Here is a 17,105-nt window from a genome sequence, read left to right on the forward strand (position 1 = left end):
TATTTTCGGACCAATTTCAAATCTGTAAAAAATATGTCTTACCTGAATGTCAGTTGAAGTTTGAAAACTTGAAATAAAAACTGTAACAAACTAAAATAGTAATTAAATAAATGGTCAAAAAGTAATGAATTTTTCGTGCAACAGCATAACGATTAAAAATGAGCCATTTTTCGACACTCCAACCCTTGTAAACAGAAAAATACTGAACAAAAGTATGATAAACCATACATCACCAGAAAGCCCTAACAAATATCTTTTTAAAAAAGAATAAGATGATACTGTATTCCTTAAATGTTGTCAGAAATCAACATATAACACAGGAGAATATGAAAGTGCCCATTTATCTTGGCTTTGCCGACAGATATTTGCAAAAGACAAGATGATCTGCGTCAGTAATCAATAATTCAATAATTTTCGACAATGGAGTTTGGTTGATTTAATTTAAAAAGCAATGCTAATTGTTTGTTTTGTTTTTGTACCCCACCAAGTGGATAATCTTCTAATTTGCCTTTGTCCGTTCGTCCATACGTGTGTCCGTTCGTCAATCAGAAACAATACTTGCATCTAACTTACAAACTGTTTAACCTGAGGTCTTGAAACTGTATATGGTTGTTATTCAGCATGAAAAGTTGTGTATCTGGGTTTAATAATATCTACCCTTGATCCTAATTTTAATAAAGTTATGATATTTTATTGACTTAAATACCACGAACTTAACCAGTCGACGACGGAGGTTAATTAGCAGCTTATTCCAGATTGTTTCGATGCGCTGGATCTAAATTGCGTATCGTCAATGTCAAGTAAAAAGGTAAGCTGAATTTAGAAAAAGTTAAGCTAAATTTATTGTTTGGTTTAACGTCGCACCGACACAATTATAATTCACATGGCGAATTTCCAGCTTTAATTGATGGTGGAGGAAGGCCCTAGGTGCTCCTTCGTGCATCATTTCATCACGAGCGGGCACCCGGGTAGAACCATCGGTCATCCAGAAGCTGAAATTGGCATCATCGTTAACTTCTGAACCATTTAAAGTAGATAATATAATGCTATGAAGCAGTTTTTACAAGTTTGTAGCATCTGTCCGGGTCAATATCACTTTCGTCCGACTCACGATCGAATTTGACCTATTGTCTTTTAGACGCTTTTTCAGTTAGTATTAACGTATTTATTAATAGAAAAACGCCAGAAAAGCGTCTGGGAGATATTCTTAAGGGTACCAGCAATATGCGCGGGAGCATGGCTTAAATAGGTATCACAGAAACGAGCCGAGATTCAATCATGTGTCCGACTCACGATCAGTTTACCCTAGCAGTAATAGGTAGATAGTACATGTATACATTGTATATCAATTATCAACAAAGCAGACTGAAACAAAGTTATTTATAACCTCAACAATGTAACAACTGATTAAGGGAGACAACTGCTAATAAAGATTCTCTTCTATAGGATAAGAGTTAACTCCCTTCATTAGGTATAATCTAAAGTATTAATCAATTCTTGAGCATTTTTATGGTGTGTTCTAAAACTATGTTCCACTAAGAATTACATCAGAATAAGATTTTTCAATAGTTTTGTTGTAATACAGAGCAAAAGTTTTTGCAGAACTCCAACCTGCAGCTTTCATTATTGAATCTAATTGAACTCCTTTAACTGCTGCTGCTGATGTGGAGGCTGCTCGACAACTATGTACACCAAATTTATCCACATCAATACCAGATTCTTTCATTAACTGTTTCACCCATCTAGAAATTGTACTTTTTGTGACTGCTTTAAAAGGTTTAACTGTTGAAATAAACAATTTATGTTCAGACCCTCTAACCTTAGATGTAACAGTCAGATAATACTCCGAAGTATTTACTAGACATAACTTTGGGTCAGCTGAATATCTACGTATTTGCATCGGCTTAACATGTAATCCAGGTTTAGATTGTTTAACTAATTCCGACACTTGACAAACAACTTGTTCCTTACAAATATGTAAATCAGACAATTTCAACAAATGGATTGTTTGGCACCTCTGTCCAGATAACAACATGAACAATGTTGTTAATTTTTGAGATAACTGAAGTAAAGTCATTTCTGTACAGTTCGGTAATGATGAAATATATTGCAATACTTTATTAACATCCCAAATATGATCATATTTTGGCAAAGCTGGTCTTATTGTAAACAGTCCTCTCATAAATCTTTTGATTATCATTTCGTTACCAATATCTCTGTTATTTATCAAATTGCAAGTAGATGAAATAGCAGATTTCGCTGTATTGATTGCACTATAACCTAATCCTTGATTGAATAATTCTGTCAAAAATTCCAACACTTTTACCGAAGATGGATTAAATGTATCAATGTTTTTTGAACTTGAAAAAAGCAACCATTTTCTGAAATAAGACCCATACTGTTTTGCAGTTGATTTTTTCCATGACTGTAAGATAATCTGGACAGTGTCCTCTGATAATCCTTTATCTTTAAGCTGTTCCCGGACAATACGAAAGCACCCAGCCGCATCTTCTGAATGTGATGCTGTCTTGTTTGATCTTGAGGCAGTATTAGTGTTCGATGTTTTGGTAGAATGTATGATTGAGCACAAATTTGTTGTAACAGTTCGCTGAACCATACCTGCGTCGGCCATAATGGAGCAATCAGCAATGCTGTTTCCACTTTGTCCAGAATTATTTTCTGGATACAGTGACTGATCATACTGAAAGGAGGAAATAGATAAGATATTTTTTCATTCCATGTCAATGTAAATGCATCAATTGCTATTGCATTTGCATCAGGTTTATAAGCAACATATTTTGGTATTTGATGATTCAATCTGGAAGCAAACAGATCAACATTTATATTCCCTACTTTCTGTTCTAACATTTTAAAATACTCAGGATTAAGCTTCCATTCCATATCTTCATTAACTTGTCTAGACAATTTGTCTGCTTCACAGTTGTCTTTTCCAGGAATATGTGCAGCACTAAGCCAAATATTCCTGTCTTTACACCACCACCAAATGTCTTTTGCTAATTTGTGCATAATTACTGATTTGCCTCCAAATTTGTTAATGTAAGAAATTGCAACAGTATTATCCATATATATCCTAACATGGGCATTACTCACATCTGCAGCCAAAGCTTGTATAGTTAAAATGGCTGCCTTTAGCTCTAAAATATTAATATGTTCCTCTTTTTCAGATTCATCCCAAAAACCTTGAGTGTCAGTATTGTTTGTAGAATTTACACCGCCCCCACCCTTTTTACTCGAGTCACTATATAGAATAATACTTGGGGCACTTCTTATTATAGGTTTCTGTGCAGATGGGAGGAAATCTATCCACTTGTATATTATTTCCTTGCCATTATCTGACAATTTTATTGTTTGATCAAACCTGCCTTTGTACATTTGAAGTTTTTTATCTTTTTCATGTTCAAGATCTTTATAAAATAATGGAGCATAATCCACCCCAGGTTCACTAGCTACCATCTTCCCGATAACTTTTGCAAGGTCCCGAATTGTAATAACTTCCTGACTAAGTATTTTAAGACAAAGCTCAATCAAATTGGACGTCCTTTCCGGTGTTAGTTTAATTGTCATACTAATTGAATTCAGTATGAAACCCAAAAACACAATTATTTGAGTTGGTTTAAACACAGATTTTTCAGGATGTATCGTGAAACCCAAGTCATCCATAATATTCACAGTCTCTTTAACATTAAATTCACAATCTGAAAATATTTTTGCCTTAAGCAAACTATCATCTATATATGGTACATTGGAAAACCCTTTTTTCCTAAGAGAAGCATACACTGGCTTTAACAATTTTGTGAACACACGAGGGCTACATGCTAGCCCCTGGGGTAATGTCCTGAATTGAAAATGTTTATTTTCCCAAATAAATCGAAGATATTTTCTATCTTCTAAATGAATTGGGACACTGAAATATGCATCTTTTAAATCAATTGATGCAAAAAAGTCACCTGGTTGAATATTCGCTACCGCTGACTTTAAAGTTTCCATTTTAAAATGACACTTCTTGACATGATCATTGAAAGTTTTAAGATTCAAAATTATCCTTACACTACCATCTTTCTTAGGCCTCATAAAAATGTTGGAATAAAATTGCCCACACTCAACTGTAGTACACGGCTACTAAACGCTAGCGCCACCACCAAATTGTGGTGATAAGGAAAAGAGCTATCGACATTTCCGTGGTGCAGCTATCGCCCGTTTCTACTTGTAAACAAGTGAGTAAAATTTATATTTTATCTTATATTTTCATTGATAGAACGTTTTTCGAAAATCGGAGAATGTAGTTCCGTGTAACAACACTTTTACAACAGGTTGGCTGTAATTTCATTAAAATATTATGCAAATTGTGGTACCAGGAGCTTTTCTCCCGAATTTGACAGTGGCATATTTTCATATCGGCCAGTATTCGAACACCATTCCGATGATTAGACACACTGTAAGAACATACCTGCGCATGCAAATGGTGTAGAAATGAATTACACTTATTCCCATACACAAAAGAATTACGAAACATACAGTAAAATATTAAAACACGACTATTTTTGAAAGTGGTGGCGCTATCATTCAAGTGGTGGCGCTATACAGTAGTGGTGGCGCTGTTATATATGATTAGTGGCTGATATATTCAATTTTAATACATGAAAATGTCTGTCTGCAAGCCACGGAAATTTCTACAATAATGGATGTTATCAACCTATCCCACACTACACCCAAATTACGTTACTCAACAAAATACATGTAGTAACCTCTACATGATCGCAAAATAATCTACATGTATATGGATTTGACAGATTGTACATCTAAGCTCTATTGATTAATCATATTCAATCGATTGGAACTGAAAATGCACTGTACTCACTTTCAGAAAGAATTGTGACAGTAAGGTCTTTTGTTTACAATGACATGCAAACGACGTATAAAAACAAAGGGAAGTAACATTCAGAATCTTAATATAACAAATAAATTCTACACTATCTTCAGATTATTTCCTGGACACAAATCTTTGTTTGAAATAAAAGTATTGCTGCTATTTTTCTTGACCTGAATTTAAAGTACACTTAGGTTTGTATTTAAGTAGAATATTTAAAGGTTAGAAATAATTCTACATTTAGTAACGTTTTAAACAATGGAAAATATTTACTTTGACTACAAGAGTCCCAAGGGTCTGTGAGTATTTTGTTCTTTTTTTTTTTCTTAGATAGAGAATGTTTCATCAAGGTAAATAAACTATGATCGTGTTTTTCTTTCTTTAATAACATAATTCCTTGCAGGAAAATTATCAGTTAGAGAATGTTGGTGTTTGTTTTGTTCCGGATGCGTTAGCAGTTCGTATTATTGTATGCCGTAACAGCGCCACCACTACTGTATAGCGCCATCACTAGAGTTATAGCGCCACCACTTTTAAAAATCCTGGTATATTTCTTCTAACCTGTGATTCTATTATTCATGGTGTGTGCTTATATAGTTATTTATCATTTCTACACCATTTGCATGCGCAGGTATGTTCTTACAGTGTGTCTATACATCAGAATGGTGTTCGAATACTGGCCGATATGAAAATTTGCCACTGTCAGATTCGGGAGAAAAGCTCCTGACACCACAATTTGCATATTATTTTAATGAAATCACAGCCAACCTGTAGTAAAAGTGTTGTTACACGGAACTACATTCTCTGATTTTCGAAAAAAGTTCTATCAATAAAAATAGAAGATAAAATATAAATTTTACTCACATGTTTACAAGTAGAAACGGGCGATAGCTGCACCACGGAAATGTCGATAGCTCTTTTCGTTATCACCACAATTTGGTGGTGGCGCTAGCGTTTAGTAGCCGTGTAATAACCTCCTCAATGATATTCCTATCTAGAAATTTTTTAATTTCGGCAGTTACTGTTTCTTTTTCAAGATTAGTAAATTGTATTTGTTGAGGTATAAAATATTGCAACGGCTTCGACTCTAAATCGATTTTGTACCCAGACACTGTATTTATTATCCAAGGATCAGTCGAAATTTCATACCAGTTTTCCACAAATTGAGAAATTTTACCACCATAAAAATTATCTGGGGTATTTTGTATGGGTAATGTTTTACTTACAGTTATTTCTTCCTGTAATATTGTCCTCTTTGAGCTGGGGATTTCCCCCGATTGCTGTTTCGACCCAAAGTCGGATATTGTTTTCCTTGATGATACATCTGTTTGTGGGGATACGGGTGGTATCTGTTCCCTTTCTGGTTGCGTTGCCCTAAAAAAGAGGTTGATTTGTGATTGCCTTGATGCCCCCCTAGCTTTTGGGATCTCCGCTCCTCTTTTTCGCAATTTTCAACCTTTTGATCTAGATCTTCCCCAAACAGAAATTCAGACGTTGGCCCTTCCCCCTCACACACCTTCTGATACTTTGCTGGGATGGCCGGCCTAATAAGGGCTCGCCGTTTTCTATTTGTAACGTTAAGCCCTTGTGACAACAATCTGAAGGTGTCTTTAGTTAGATCTTTCACCTGTTGGACGTCCCCTTTTTCCATCAACACTTCGATGGACTTGATTACGGGCACCATTGCCAAACTCAGATATTTTTGAGAGGTCTGAAGTGCCAAATCCGCAGCACGCTTTAATTTGAAAGCATTCCAAAGCTCCCGGTTAACTTTTGGAACTCTCAACACTTGGCAGTTTTCTGGTACTAAGTACTTTTCACATAGTTTTTTATCGTCCTCCTCCGACATACCGTTATCTACTGCATTTGATACTAATTTCCCAAGAGTTTCATTTACGCATGGACCAAAAACCGTTTTCTTTTCATAGTCATTCACCAGATCCGACAAAAAATCGGAACTCATATCCTCGGAAACATCGTGTGTCCCTCCGTTTAATAAGCCGTCCAACTCGTCTTCCTCATTAGCATTTATTAATTCGCCAGCATCAGGAGATTGATTTTTCTCCTTGTCAAGTGTCTGCTGCATTTTCGCGACATTTAACACAATGTTTGCCAGTATTTCCGTTTGTGCCTCTTCCCTTTTCCGGAAACTTTCCTCCATATTGGAGATCTTTCCCCACAAATCGCCGCTTCCGGTCATGTCTAAATACCGTGACGGCCCAGCCTCGTGCTCTGAGCCTCGTTCTGGCGAGCCGGGATTTCCCACGTTGTCCAATTCATTATTTTGCTGCATTTCGCAGTCCGTGGTAGGCATTTCGCCGTTTTCCGGATTTCCCGGTGTTTCGCTGGCTTTCCCAGCTTTAACACGAGACAATTCTTGTGCTCGTTTCAATGTTTTCATTTGCAAAGACAACTGATTTGTCTCGGCCATTTCGGCCATCAGAGTTTGAGAAATTTTTTAGTCCAAATACAAATCCAGCGTAATCTCAACTTGAAATAATACACACAACTTTGTACTGTTCACAAACTTTTATAAGAACTATTTTCCACTAATTTCCGAATATCTTTTATTTTGAAATCGAATCCCTACACTTAAATTTTTGATTTTTAGACAGTAATATTTTCCGAAGAACGACCCTTTCCAAGCAACTTTCCGTAATGACCTTGACCTTCACACTTCCGTTCTCTCATGGAAAATCTGGTCACGTGGTAGTTCAATACAATGCGTTATCAAGTAGTTTGATTTGCAAACTGAAGTCACGTGGCATAGGTAACGAAAACGAATTTAGACGCAGGGGTGTGGAAATCCCAATATTTTTCACTTGTCCACGGACAAATGAGACTTAAAAATGTACTTGTCCGCAGTCAAAACTTACTTGCCCGGATTTTCAACATTTTAGCATGCAAATAATTCTTTATTTTGGACAATAATCTACAAGTAGTAACAAAAGCGAACATAACAAAGTGTAATACTGTAGCTGTTTCAAAAAATAAGTTTTCGACACTTTAGCTTGTGTTCGTCCGCGAGGCCGTCGAACATTCAACAGAAATACCTAAAGACTGCTCATCATGCCATGTGAACCCATGTGAGAAAGCATGACACTTTCTGGCTGTTAGAAAAACAAACATGAAACTTCCTGACTTGTACTAGCGAGCTCTTTGTGCTTTGACTATTTACTTCAATTTCTGTTGGCACACGAAGTTGTAACGAATTTGTCAAAAACATTGTGATAATTGTTTACGTTTCCGGTTTCTATTCGACAAGTTACCGTGTGCAAAAATCACGCGAGATCATGACAGGGAACCAATCAGAAGTTAGAACGCAGAGAAAGAGCTGCTAAATTTAGACACAGTATGGTTTTCCCAAAACTGGAGAAATCGAGAGGCCCTTGGTGGGTGAAACATCCGTTTCGTACATCAAATTCTTTTATTAACTCCATAAACTTGAAGTACTGTTCAGTGTTCCTAAATTATTCTTTCCTTTTTTCATTTCAAACCAGAAAATTTGTGCTTGTCCGCGGACAAACGGAATGCGAAAACTCACTTGTCCGCCGTCAAAAAGTCCCGAGTCGGACAAGTCGGACATAGGAATTCCACACCCCTGAGACGGCGTCGCCGAAAAAAAACATTTAGAAAAATAATTCCCCTCTATAATAAAATTTTTTCCCCTCTAATCATAGGACGTGACGGATCCCTGTGAGTGAGCTGAGAAACTTGCACTATTTTATCAAAAGCGTCTACTCCAACAAGATCGCGTTCACCGGAAAATCGGAATTCCAGACGTTTCACCCCCAAGACTTTTCCTCCCCTAGACATTTCACCCCCAAGACATTTCCTCCCAAGACTTTTCACCCCCAATTTTACAAACCCTAGACTTTTCACCCCCAATTTTTAATATACTGAAAATATTGTAAAATATTTTGTTATTTGATATTCAAAATAATTTTTTTATTTTGTTTAGGTTATTAGGGCATTTATGAAGATAATTTGTTACTTTACGGACCATAATTCTATAAAATGTACACTGAGTTTAGGGGCTCATACATGTAGTCAACTTAGTAAAGTTATCTTTATTAATACCAGTTTGTTGTGACTTCTTAATGATATTTTTTCTATGTTATTCAAATGGATTCAAGTTTTAATTATATAATATAAATAAAATATATGAGTAGATTTAGATTACAATAGTAGATGTAAATATTATCTAGGAAACAGAATTAGATGGGTATATGTTTATCTTTTAGTATAATAATATTAGCCCAACTGTGATAATTAACATGTAAAAAAGGTATTTATAAGTGCAATATGTTGTGGAATTTATTTTTATGATATATTTTTATATAATTATAAAGATATAATAGTCTCAGGTAACTCAGTATTGAGTGGCAACATTCAATATGTTTTATGTTAATATATGTAATACATTCTGTTCTCTGATGTTATTTATGTATGTTGAAGTTTATTTGACAGGTGACCTTAACTCCCGAGTGGGTCAACGTGCAGACTACATTGAAAACATTAATCTCGACCGTTATGTGTCAATGCCCTTTGATGATCAGGACAGCTTGTCTGACATTCCAGCACATTTTTCATGTGATAATGATATTTCTTTTAAGATACATGGTAAAACATTTTAGTCATGCACGTAAAAAACCTAAACTTAAAAAGTCTTTATGGTTCGATGATTTGTGTAAACGTGCAAAATCGACATTTCTTAGTGATAAGAGATCTTTTTGCCTTAATCCAAATGATGAAAATAAGGCACAGTTTCTTTCTAGTCGCAAGGAATATTGTACAATTCAACGAAAAGCTAGATTAAGATTTTTTTCCAGTGAGAGAAGCAAATTGTCTGTTATGAGTAAAAAGAATCCTCACAAATTTTGGAAGTATATAAATAAATTTCGAAAAAATGAAAAGCAATGTACAGATGGAGTAACCCTGGACGATTTTTTAGATCATTTTAAGAATATTTCAAATACGCCACATGGGCATTTTATACCAAATGATGATGAGGCCGATGAACGCCAAAGTACATTACGTATTGCTGACTTAGATTGTCCGTTTACTGTTGAGGAAATTTCAAAAACTATTAGCTCCCTTCAAAGACATCAGAGCTGTGATTTAAATAATAATGTTTCAGATTTCTTTATTGATTCGAATGTTTTTATAACACCGTACCTAGTTTCTGTATTTAATAGAATTTTTGAATCTGAATCATGGACACAAGGTGTAATTATACCTATTCATAAAAAAGGTGATGTTTCAAATACCAGTAATTATCGAGGTATTACACTCGTAAATGTTACGGCAAAAATATTTTCTCTAGCACAAAATTAGTGAGTCACTTTCCCAACTCAAGTTCTTGTCAATCAAAAGGTGTTGATTAAATTACAACACCTATTAAGAGTTCAAAATAATGAAACTTTGAGTTTCATTAAGAAAAATAACTGACATTCACACTTTTATTTTTTAACCAACAAAATAAATGTATCATGTAAATTTTGTAGGTTTAAGAAGTTTAGTAAAATTCAGCAGTGTTCGAATAAATTTTATTAAAATTACTTTTCTCCATTATACATGCACGCATTAAGCCAATATTTTCCACCTTACTAGTCGAAAACATAGAGGGAACAATGCTTCACTATATATAATATACTATCTGGCCTTGTTGAGTCTCAGACAGAAACATCAAATGAACCTAATTTTATTGAATAATCATAATAATAATTTACTTTGTAGTTATTATTATCAAAAGTACTTTTATTTTTTCAATCACTGAACATCAAAGAAAGGGATTAAACTATTTTTTTTTAATTTTGTAACTAATATCAAAAGTACCTTTAATCATCAAAGTCACATTTTCAATCATTGAACAAACAAATGGATTAAAAGATAACCTTGTAAATAACTTATTTTTAAAGTTTTTGGCCATCTCTACTTATAAACAACATAGAATAAAATATCCTTTTTTAAATGTATTAACCTAATCATGAAACATAATTTTACATTTCCCCCCAAAAATAACATTATAATCATATTTACTAATAAAAACTTTTCTCCATTATACATGCACGCATTAAGCCAATATTTTCCACCTTACTAGTCGAAAACATAGAGGGAACAATGCTTCACTTTATATAATATACTATCTGGCGTTGTTGAGTCTCAGACAGAAACATCAAATGAACCTAATTTTATTGAATAATCATAATAATAATTTACTTTGTAGTTATTATTATCAAAAGTACTTTTATTTTTTCAATCACTGAACATCAAAGAAAGGGATTAAACTATTTTTTTTTAATTTTGTAACTAATATCAAAAGTACCTTTAATCATCAAAGTCACATTTTCAATCATTGAACAAACAAATGGATTAAAAGATAACCTTGTAAATAACTTATTTTTAAAGTTTTTGGCCATCTCTACTAATAAACAACATAGAATAAAATATCCTTTTTTAAATGTATTAACCTAATCATGAAACATAATTTTACATTTCCCCCCAAAAATAACATTATAATCATATTTACTAATAAAAACAAATAGGGGGTGAAAAGTCTTCATATGCTATAAAACACCAGACTTTTCACTCCCAATTTGGGGGTGAAAAGTCTTGGGAGGAACAGTCTTGGGGGTGAAACGTCTGACACCCGGAAAATCGTATTATACAAATTCACCTATAAAACTCGTGAACGGCACGCGAAAAAAGGGAAATGAATGATGCTATTTAGAATACCATCGAAATGTACTCACAAACCACGGTAATGTACCACTAGCGGATCTATAAGTTCTGCAATGCTTCGTTTATTTTCGTTGCCGAAGTGAACTTTACTACAGCTTCCATTTTCAATCACGTCACACCTCACGTGATACCTGCTGCAGGGGCGTAGCCAGGATTTTGAAAAATGTACGCAGTACGAGGCACGAAGTGCCGAGGGGGGAGAGTGTGGGAGGGGGTCTCCCCCTCCCACCGGTGGGGGTCCGGGACCTCCCCCGGGAAAATTTTGAAAAACAGAACATGAAAAGACGCATTCTGGTGCATTTTATGAAACGCATATAGCAACCCATGAAGAACTTTAGCATGCTGTGCTGCTTTGACCAAGTCACATTGAGGGTCTTGCATTGAATCCGTCAAAGGATTCAATGTATCTAAGGGACCGCTGACGCAACACAAAGCGACAACAAAGTCAAAAGACAGGACAGCCTTTTGAAGGCTTGACGCTGTGGACATAGTTTTGGTGTCCTTGCCAACTTGAAGGTCAGTAAGTGTTTCTAGAATTGACTTGAAGTGGGTATAGAAAGCAGTGATGCTTTCCGAGTGCTGAGACCACCGTGTTGGGCAGAACTTCTTTAAGGCTTCTCCGTCATCGTTATGAGAGCTATGAACTCCGAGACGTTTCGGAGAACTTGTGATAAAAAACAATACATCCCCAACAACGGTAAACATCGACTGCACAAACGCTACCCTGCAAGCATGACATATTGCTAAGTTTAGACGGTGGTTGCGACAGTGAATATACTTTGCGTTTGGAAATTCTGCAGAAAATCTTGCCTGCACTCAACGGTGACAACCGGACATGTTCCCAGCACCGTCGTAACCTTGTCCAACGATAAAGTTTGGGTTCAGGTTGTGTTTGTGTATTTCATCTAGTAGCAACTGGTGTAGTGTTTCACCTGTTGTTTCTGTTGTCTGAACAAATGAAAGAAAATCCTCGTGGAGCACATGCTTCCCGGAACTCTGACGTTCAATATAACGCAGACAAAAAGCAAACTGTTCTGTATTGCTGACATCAGCAGATTCATCTGCAAGAATAGAAAAGTACCTCGCATCTTGGCAACGGTGCACGATAGAGTCCGAAATCTGATTGCCGCATATATGTATGAATTCGTTTTGAATAGAGGGGCTTAAATACTGTGCATGTTTGGGAGAATTTGCTAGATGGTCGTGCAAATCACTGTCTACTTCAGCGCGATAATTTATCAAAGCTCTGAAGTTACTTTTTTCTTCTGTTTTGCCACGAAAGGCTATGTTTTGTTTTCCCAGCAAAACTATTGTTTTAACAATAGATGTCAAGGCTTTCTTATTTTTATCGACTTTGTTACTGTAAGCGTTCGAGCCAAACTCAACAACACTTTTTTCTTGATTTTGACATATTTTCATGAATTTGTCAGCTTTAGTCATTACATTACTGTCACGGATCAGGTGATTTTTTATGCATCCCTATAATCCTAGACTCATTGCTCCAGTCTACAAGGGGCTTAGCAACGAGAGTGTTTTCAGATGAATTAAAGACAAAACAAAAAAAAACAAAGAAAAATATGTGCACAAAAAACACCATTGACTGAAGGACTATACTTTAAATACGGGTAGTTTTCAGTATCAAACACTAGGTCAGGTACACGCCTAGCTGCCCCGCTTTTGCTGTGAGTGCTTTTAGGCTTTACCCAACTCCGCGAAGGCTCAAACCTTGATATTAAAGTCGACATTTTCATGGAATCAGACATCCGGAGTCTTTTTGTGACATCAATGGTTCCAATGTCTAGAAACCGCGCACCCAGGGAGCAAACCGCTGAGTACCCATCATTCTGGCAGTGATCTGCCTGAAATTGTTTTGGGGAAGATGTGGACTCTTTGGGAGAAGATTTTGTGTTGTCATCCGAAAATGACTGAGAATTATCAGCAGGAACAGTTGATGAACTTTCACTATCATCTGGAGTAGAATTTGGGGTTTTAAAACACTGAAAAATGGACTTTTGTCCAGGAAGAGGTCGAGGAGGTTTTCTGGAGCTCATCTCTATTAAAAATATATATAGAGAGATCTATATAGAGCTCAAAAATGCCTTTGTAATATATATACATGTATATAGATATATATTTATCACATATATAATCTGTAATTTTTACAGAAATTACAAAGTATGAAAAAAAAATCAGTTAGATATTTGCGTACTCGTACGTGTATTATATTAATATAATGCTGTACTCTAAATAGTGACCAGAACCGAATCGCTACACATACATGTAAACGATAAGTTAGTGCTACGTAGGAGTGACGTCATCGGTATAGACGGAGTTAAATGTGACATTTTGGCAGGTGTCAAAACTGACCCAGATTATTGATTTAGGTTACTTTCGGTACCCAGTACTCTTGCACTAAGTTCAAACCCGTTTACACCATATCATGTTTATAAATTTATACGTGTAGTAAATGAAATACATTGGATATGAACTTGATTTTTTAAAAAAAAAACATGCTCTTCAATATTTCATATTTCAAAAAGTCAAGTCAGCCAAAAAAGTATTACGCAGTTGCGTAAACTGCGTAATGGGCGCTACGCCCTTGCCTGCTGAATCCGGAATGAAAGCGGATCACTGATTAGACAAGGCTCCTGGTTCCTTTGGCAGGTATGTTCAACTTTGTGCTGGGCTACAGAACATAATATTGACAAGTTCAGAAAGCGCAAAAATTTAAAATAAATAAAATACATTTTAAATTAACTCAATATCTCTGTTGGACAAAATTCTTGTCAACTGGTGTGTCAGTCTTCTTTAGATGATATTATAAATCAGGTTTAACAAGCTGCCAGTGTATAAAACTCTTGTGTTTCCAATTTTTTTAAGGGTCTCCCGCGCACAGCCCGCCACCGAATTATGTCTTTATGATTGATACTTAAAGGCCAATTTTGTTTTACACTAATTTATTTTATAGCTCGTCGGTGAAGAAAGTTAAAACTCACGATGATTTTAAATGCCAATTTTCAAAGACAAAGATATAAAAAAAGCAAAAATGCCGGATATATTTAGGGGGACAAAGTTAGCAAAAGGGGGACAAATTGACCAAAAGGGGGTCGAGTTGACCAAAATGGGGATGAGTTTACCAAATTTTATCATGAGGGGGACCAAATGACCAATTTTGGGGGAGAAAATGACCAAATCGGGGACAAGTTGACTAAATGATACCTGTCCATTCATTGTGTTATGCCAGTCCCGGCTCCAGAATTGGCAGAAATATTTGATTGAGTGGGGCCTGGGGGGTGGGGGTGGGGGTGGGAGCCACAACAGTTTAGAACAAAGGCGTCATCGGCATTGTGCATAGCGCTGGAGGGGTAGGTACAGGAGAGGGGTCTCTGTCCGTATTGGGGTTGGGGGGGAGAGTGGGGTCTCCTCCCTGAAAGTTTTTGATATGCAGATATGAAATGGTAGCCTCTGGTGCATTTTATGGTCTAAATTTTGAGGTAATGTAGGGGTACTCCCCTCATTGGACTCTAGTCCAATTTTTGTCTAAAATTTGAGGTATTGGAGGGGTACTCCCCTCATTTTAGAGGGGTCAGGGGGCTCTCCCCCTAGAAAATTTTGAAATATAGGTATGAAATGGTGTAGCGGTGTAACGATACATATCGGGATACAGATGCAACGATACGGTACGTATCACAATACAAATTGAGTATTGTATTGTAAGTCAGCATTCATTTGACGAAATGAAAAAGAAGCAATGTTCCAACACTTGGAAAGTATTTGAACTTTGCTTTATAGTCAAAGAAACTGTTATAAATGATACATTTGTTTAGTTACTATCTGTAACACTGATTATATGAAAGTTTTCATTCAATGTTTCTACTTTTCACTGTATCGTTTCTGTATCGCGAAAGGGGCCTATGATACGATACGCGTATCACCAGACTAATGTATCGTGATACAGTGAATTTTGATATATCGTTACACCATTAAAATGGTGGCCTCTGGTGCGTTTTGTATCTAAAATTTTAGAAACTGTTTTTTTCTTTGCCAAAATAGTTTGATGCAACTTTGATGAGTATAGATCACTTCTCAGCCAACGTGGAAGGTGGGGGAGCACAAGCTCTAGATCTGGGCTTGTTATGTTGAGTTACTTTAATGACCCCAGTGGTGCTTGAACTTGCAACCCTCTGGGATGCGACATCCAGGTCAATGATTTTAACCCTTATCATGCTGGACACGATTGATTCTTTCTTTGTGACCAGTGTAGATCATGATCAGCCTGCACATCCATGCAGTCTGATCATGATCTACACTGTTCGCTATTCAGCCAGTATCTTTTTTGTATGCATCCCTTTTAACAGTGAATGGTACTGTCCAAATTGAAAGATGAACAAGTGCATTATAGAAAACCAGCAAACAAAATTAAACCTTGCCAAAAATTTGCATGCAATATATTCATAACAAAAGCCTAGTGTGTTCAATATTTTAGCTACTGTGCTCCAATACCCTGCCCAATATTGGATTTGTCTAGAAAACACTGATGTATTTATGCCCTTTTCTCATTATTCAGAGCCCCTAAACTGGAATTTCAGCTCTTGTCAATAATGTTGGTTTGCAAAAGTTATTTTGCTATATTTTGATACTCCAGACATTTTAATTTCAAAAAAATCCTCAAGAAGAAAGTGTCTAAAAATTGTTGTCAATGAACAATCCAATCTTTCACATGATCTGAAACAGCTAGGTGCTTCCTTGTTGAACCATAACTTGTGATAATTTGTACTAGCTCTCAAAAACTGAAACCTTTTCTTGTTAGGGCTTTTTTTCGGCGTTAGCTGAGTAACATGGCTTTTGATCTAGATTCTGTAGTAATCGGGACACGGAACAGGTGCGCGCTGAGAAGATAAACCATTTATTAAGTCTTAAATGACATTGATTATCAGAAGGCACATATTAAATGGAACATATTTAGTAGTTTTGATACCCTAAACTACAATGATATATTCTAACTTAAAGTTTATAGTAATTTATCACCGCTAGAGAAATCGAAAGTAAACTTCTTCCCCCGTTGCGTACCTCGCAGCGCTTATGGATAAATGAGTGGTGGCTGGTTGTAACTGTAGAGTCAGTGTACCCGGTGTCGAACTGTACGCGGTTCGCACACACGGCAAATTCATGCTCTTCATGAAAATAAAGCAGAAATTTAACAATTATTTGTTATTATTTCACGAAACTTATATTCCCTACATAATTTGACACCAGGAGTCTTTCCCCACTGGAGCCTCGCTCTGGCAAGTGCAGACAAAAACAATAACAACACCAATGATGGCCAGTAGGGCAGCTGAAAATTTTTAAATTTCATGAAAATATTGACTATGCAAACAACAACAATGTGCAAATTAGATTTAAAAATCACTATTCCATCATATATTATGTAAGTATTTACCTATTACTTTACCCAAATAAAAAAGATTTCAAC

At 35.9% G+C, this 17,105-nt stretch overlaps 3 protein-coding genes across 3 annotated transcripts; all 3 read right to left on the minus strand.

Annotated features, from left to right (window-relative positions):
• Positions 1 to 1,525: 1,525 nt before the first annotated feature.
• LOC128552815 (uncharacterized) lies at positions 1,526 to 3,474 on the minus strand. The gene is made up of 2 exons (XM_053533882.1): positions 2,854 to 3,474; positions 1,526 to 2,701 (listed from the first exon to the last, which is right to left on the minus strand). The coding sequence occupies exons 1-2, from the start codon at positions 3,472 to 3,474 to the stop codon at positions 1,526 to 1,528; spliced, it is 1,797 nt and encodes a 598-aa protein (XP_053389857.1).
• LOC128552814 (uncharacterized) lies at positions 2,589 to 7,585 on the minus strand. Its single transcript, XM_053533881.1, has 2 exons — positions 6,115 to 7,585; positions 2,589 to 2,701 (listed from the first exon to the last, which is right to left on the minus strand). Exon 1 carries the CDS (start codon positions 7,326 to 7,328, stop codon positions 6,117 to 6,119), a length of 1,212 nt encoding a protein of 403 aa, XP_053389856.1. The 5' UTR covers positions 7,329 to 7,585; the 3' UTR covers positions 2,589 to 2,701; positions 6,115 to 6,116.
• Positions 7,586 to 12,448: 4,863 nt separating this feature from the next.
• On the minus strand, positions 12,449 to 13,072 carry LOC128552816 (uncharacterized). The gene has a single exon (XM_053533883.1). It carries the CDS (start codon positions 13,070 to 13,072, stop codon positions 12,449 to 12,451), a length of 624 nt encoding a protein of 207 aa, XP_053389858.1.
• Between the last annotated feature and the right edge of the window lie 4,033 nt (positions 13,073 to 17,105).

Source organism: Mercenaria mercenaria, unplaced genomic scaffold (genome assembly GCF_021730395.1).
Source record: "Mercenaria mercenaria strain notata unplaced genomic scaffold, MADL_Memer_1 contig_3188, whole genome shotgun sequence".
Taxonomy (NCBI): Eukaryota; Metazoa; Mollusca; class Bivalvia; order Venerida; family Veneridae; genus Mercenaria; species Mercenaria mercenaria.

What these genes read in the sequence shown, in the direction of transcription:
- LOC128552815 (XM_053533882.1), bottom strand. Translation starts at nt 3,474, where the DNA reads ATGGTAGCTAGTGAACCTGGGGTGGATTATGCTCCATTATTTTATAAA. An exon ending in TTAAAATGTTAGAACAGAAA is followed by an intron (nt 2,702 to 2,853) that starts GTAGGGAATATA and finishes TCCTCCTTTCAG; the next exon opens with TATGATCAGTCACTGTATCC.
- LOC128552814 (XM_053533881.1), bottom strand. Translation starts at nt 7,328, where the DNA reads ATGGCCGAAATGGCCGAGACAAATCAGTTGTCTTTGCAAATGAAAACA.
- LOC128552816 (XM_053533883.1), bottom strand. Translation starts at nt 13,072, where the DNA reads ATGACTAAAGCTGACAAATTCATGAAAATATGTCAAAATCAAGAAAAA.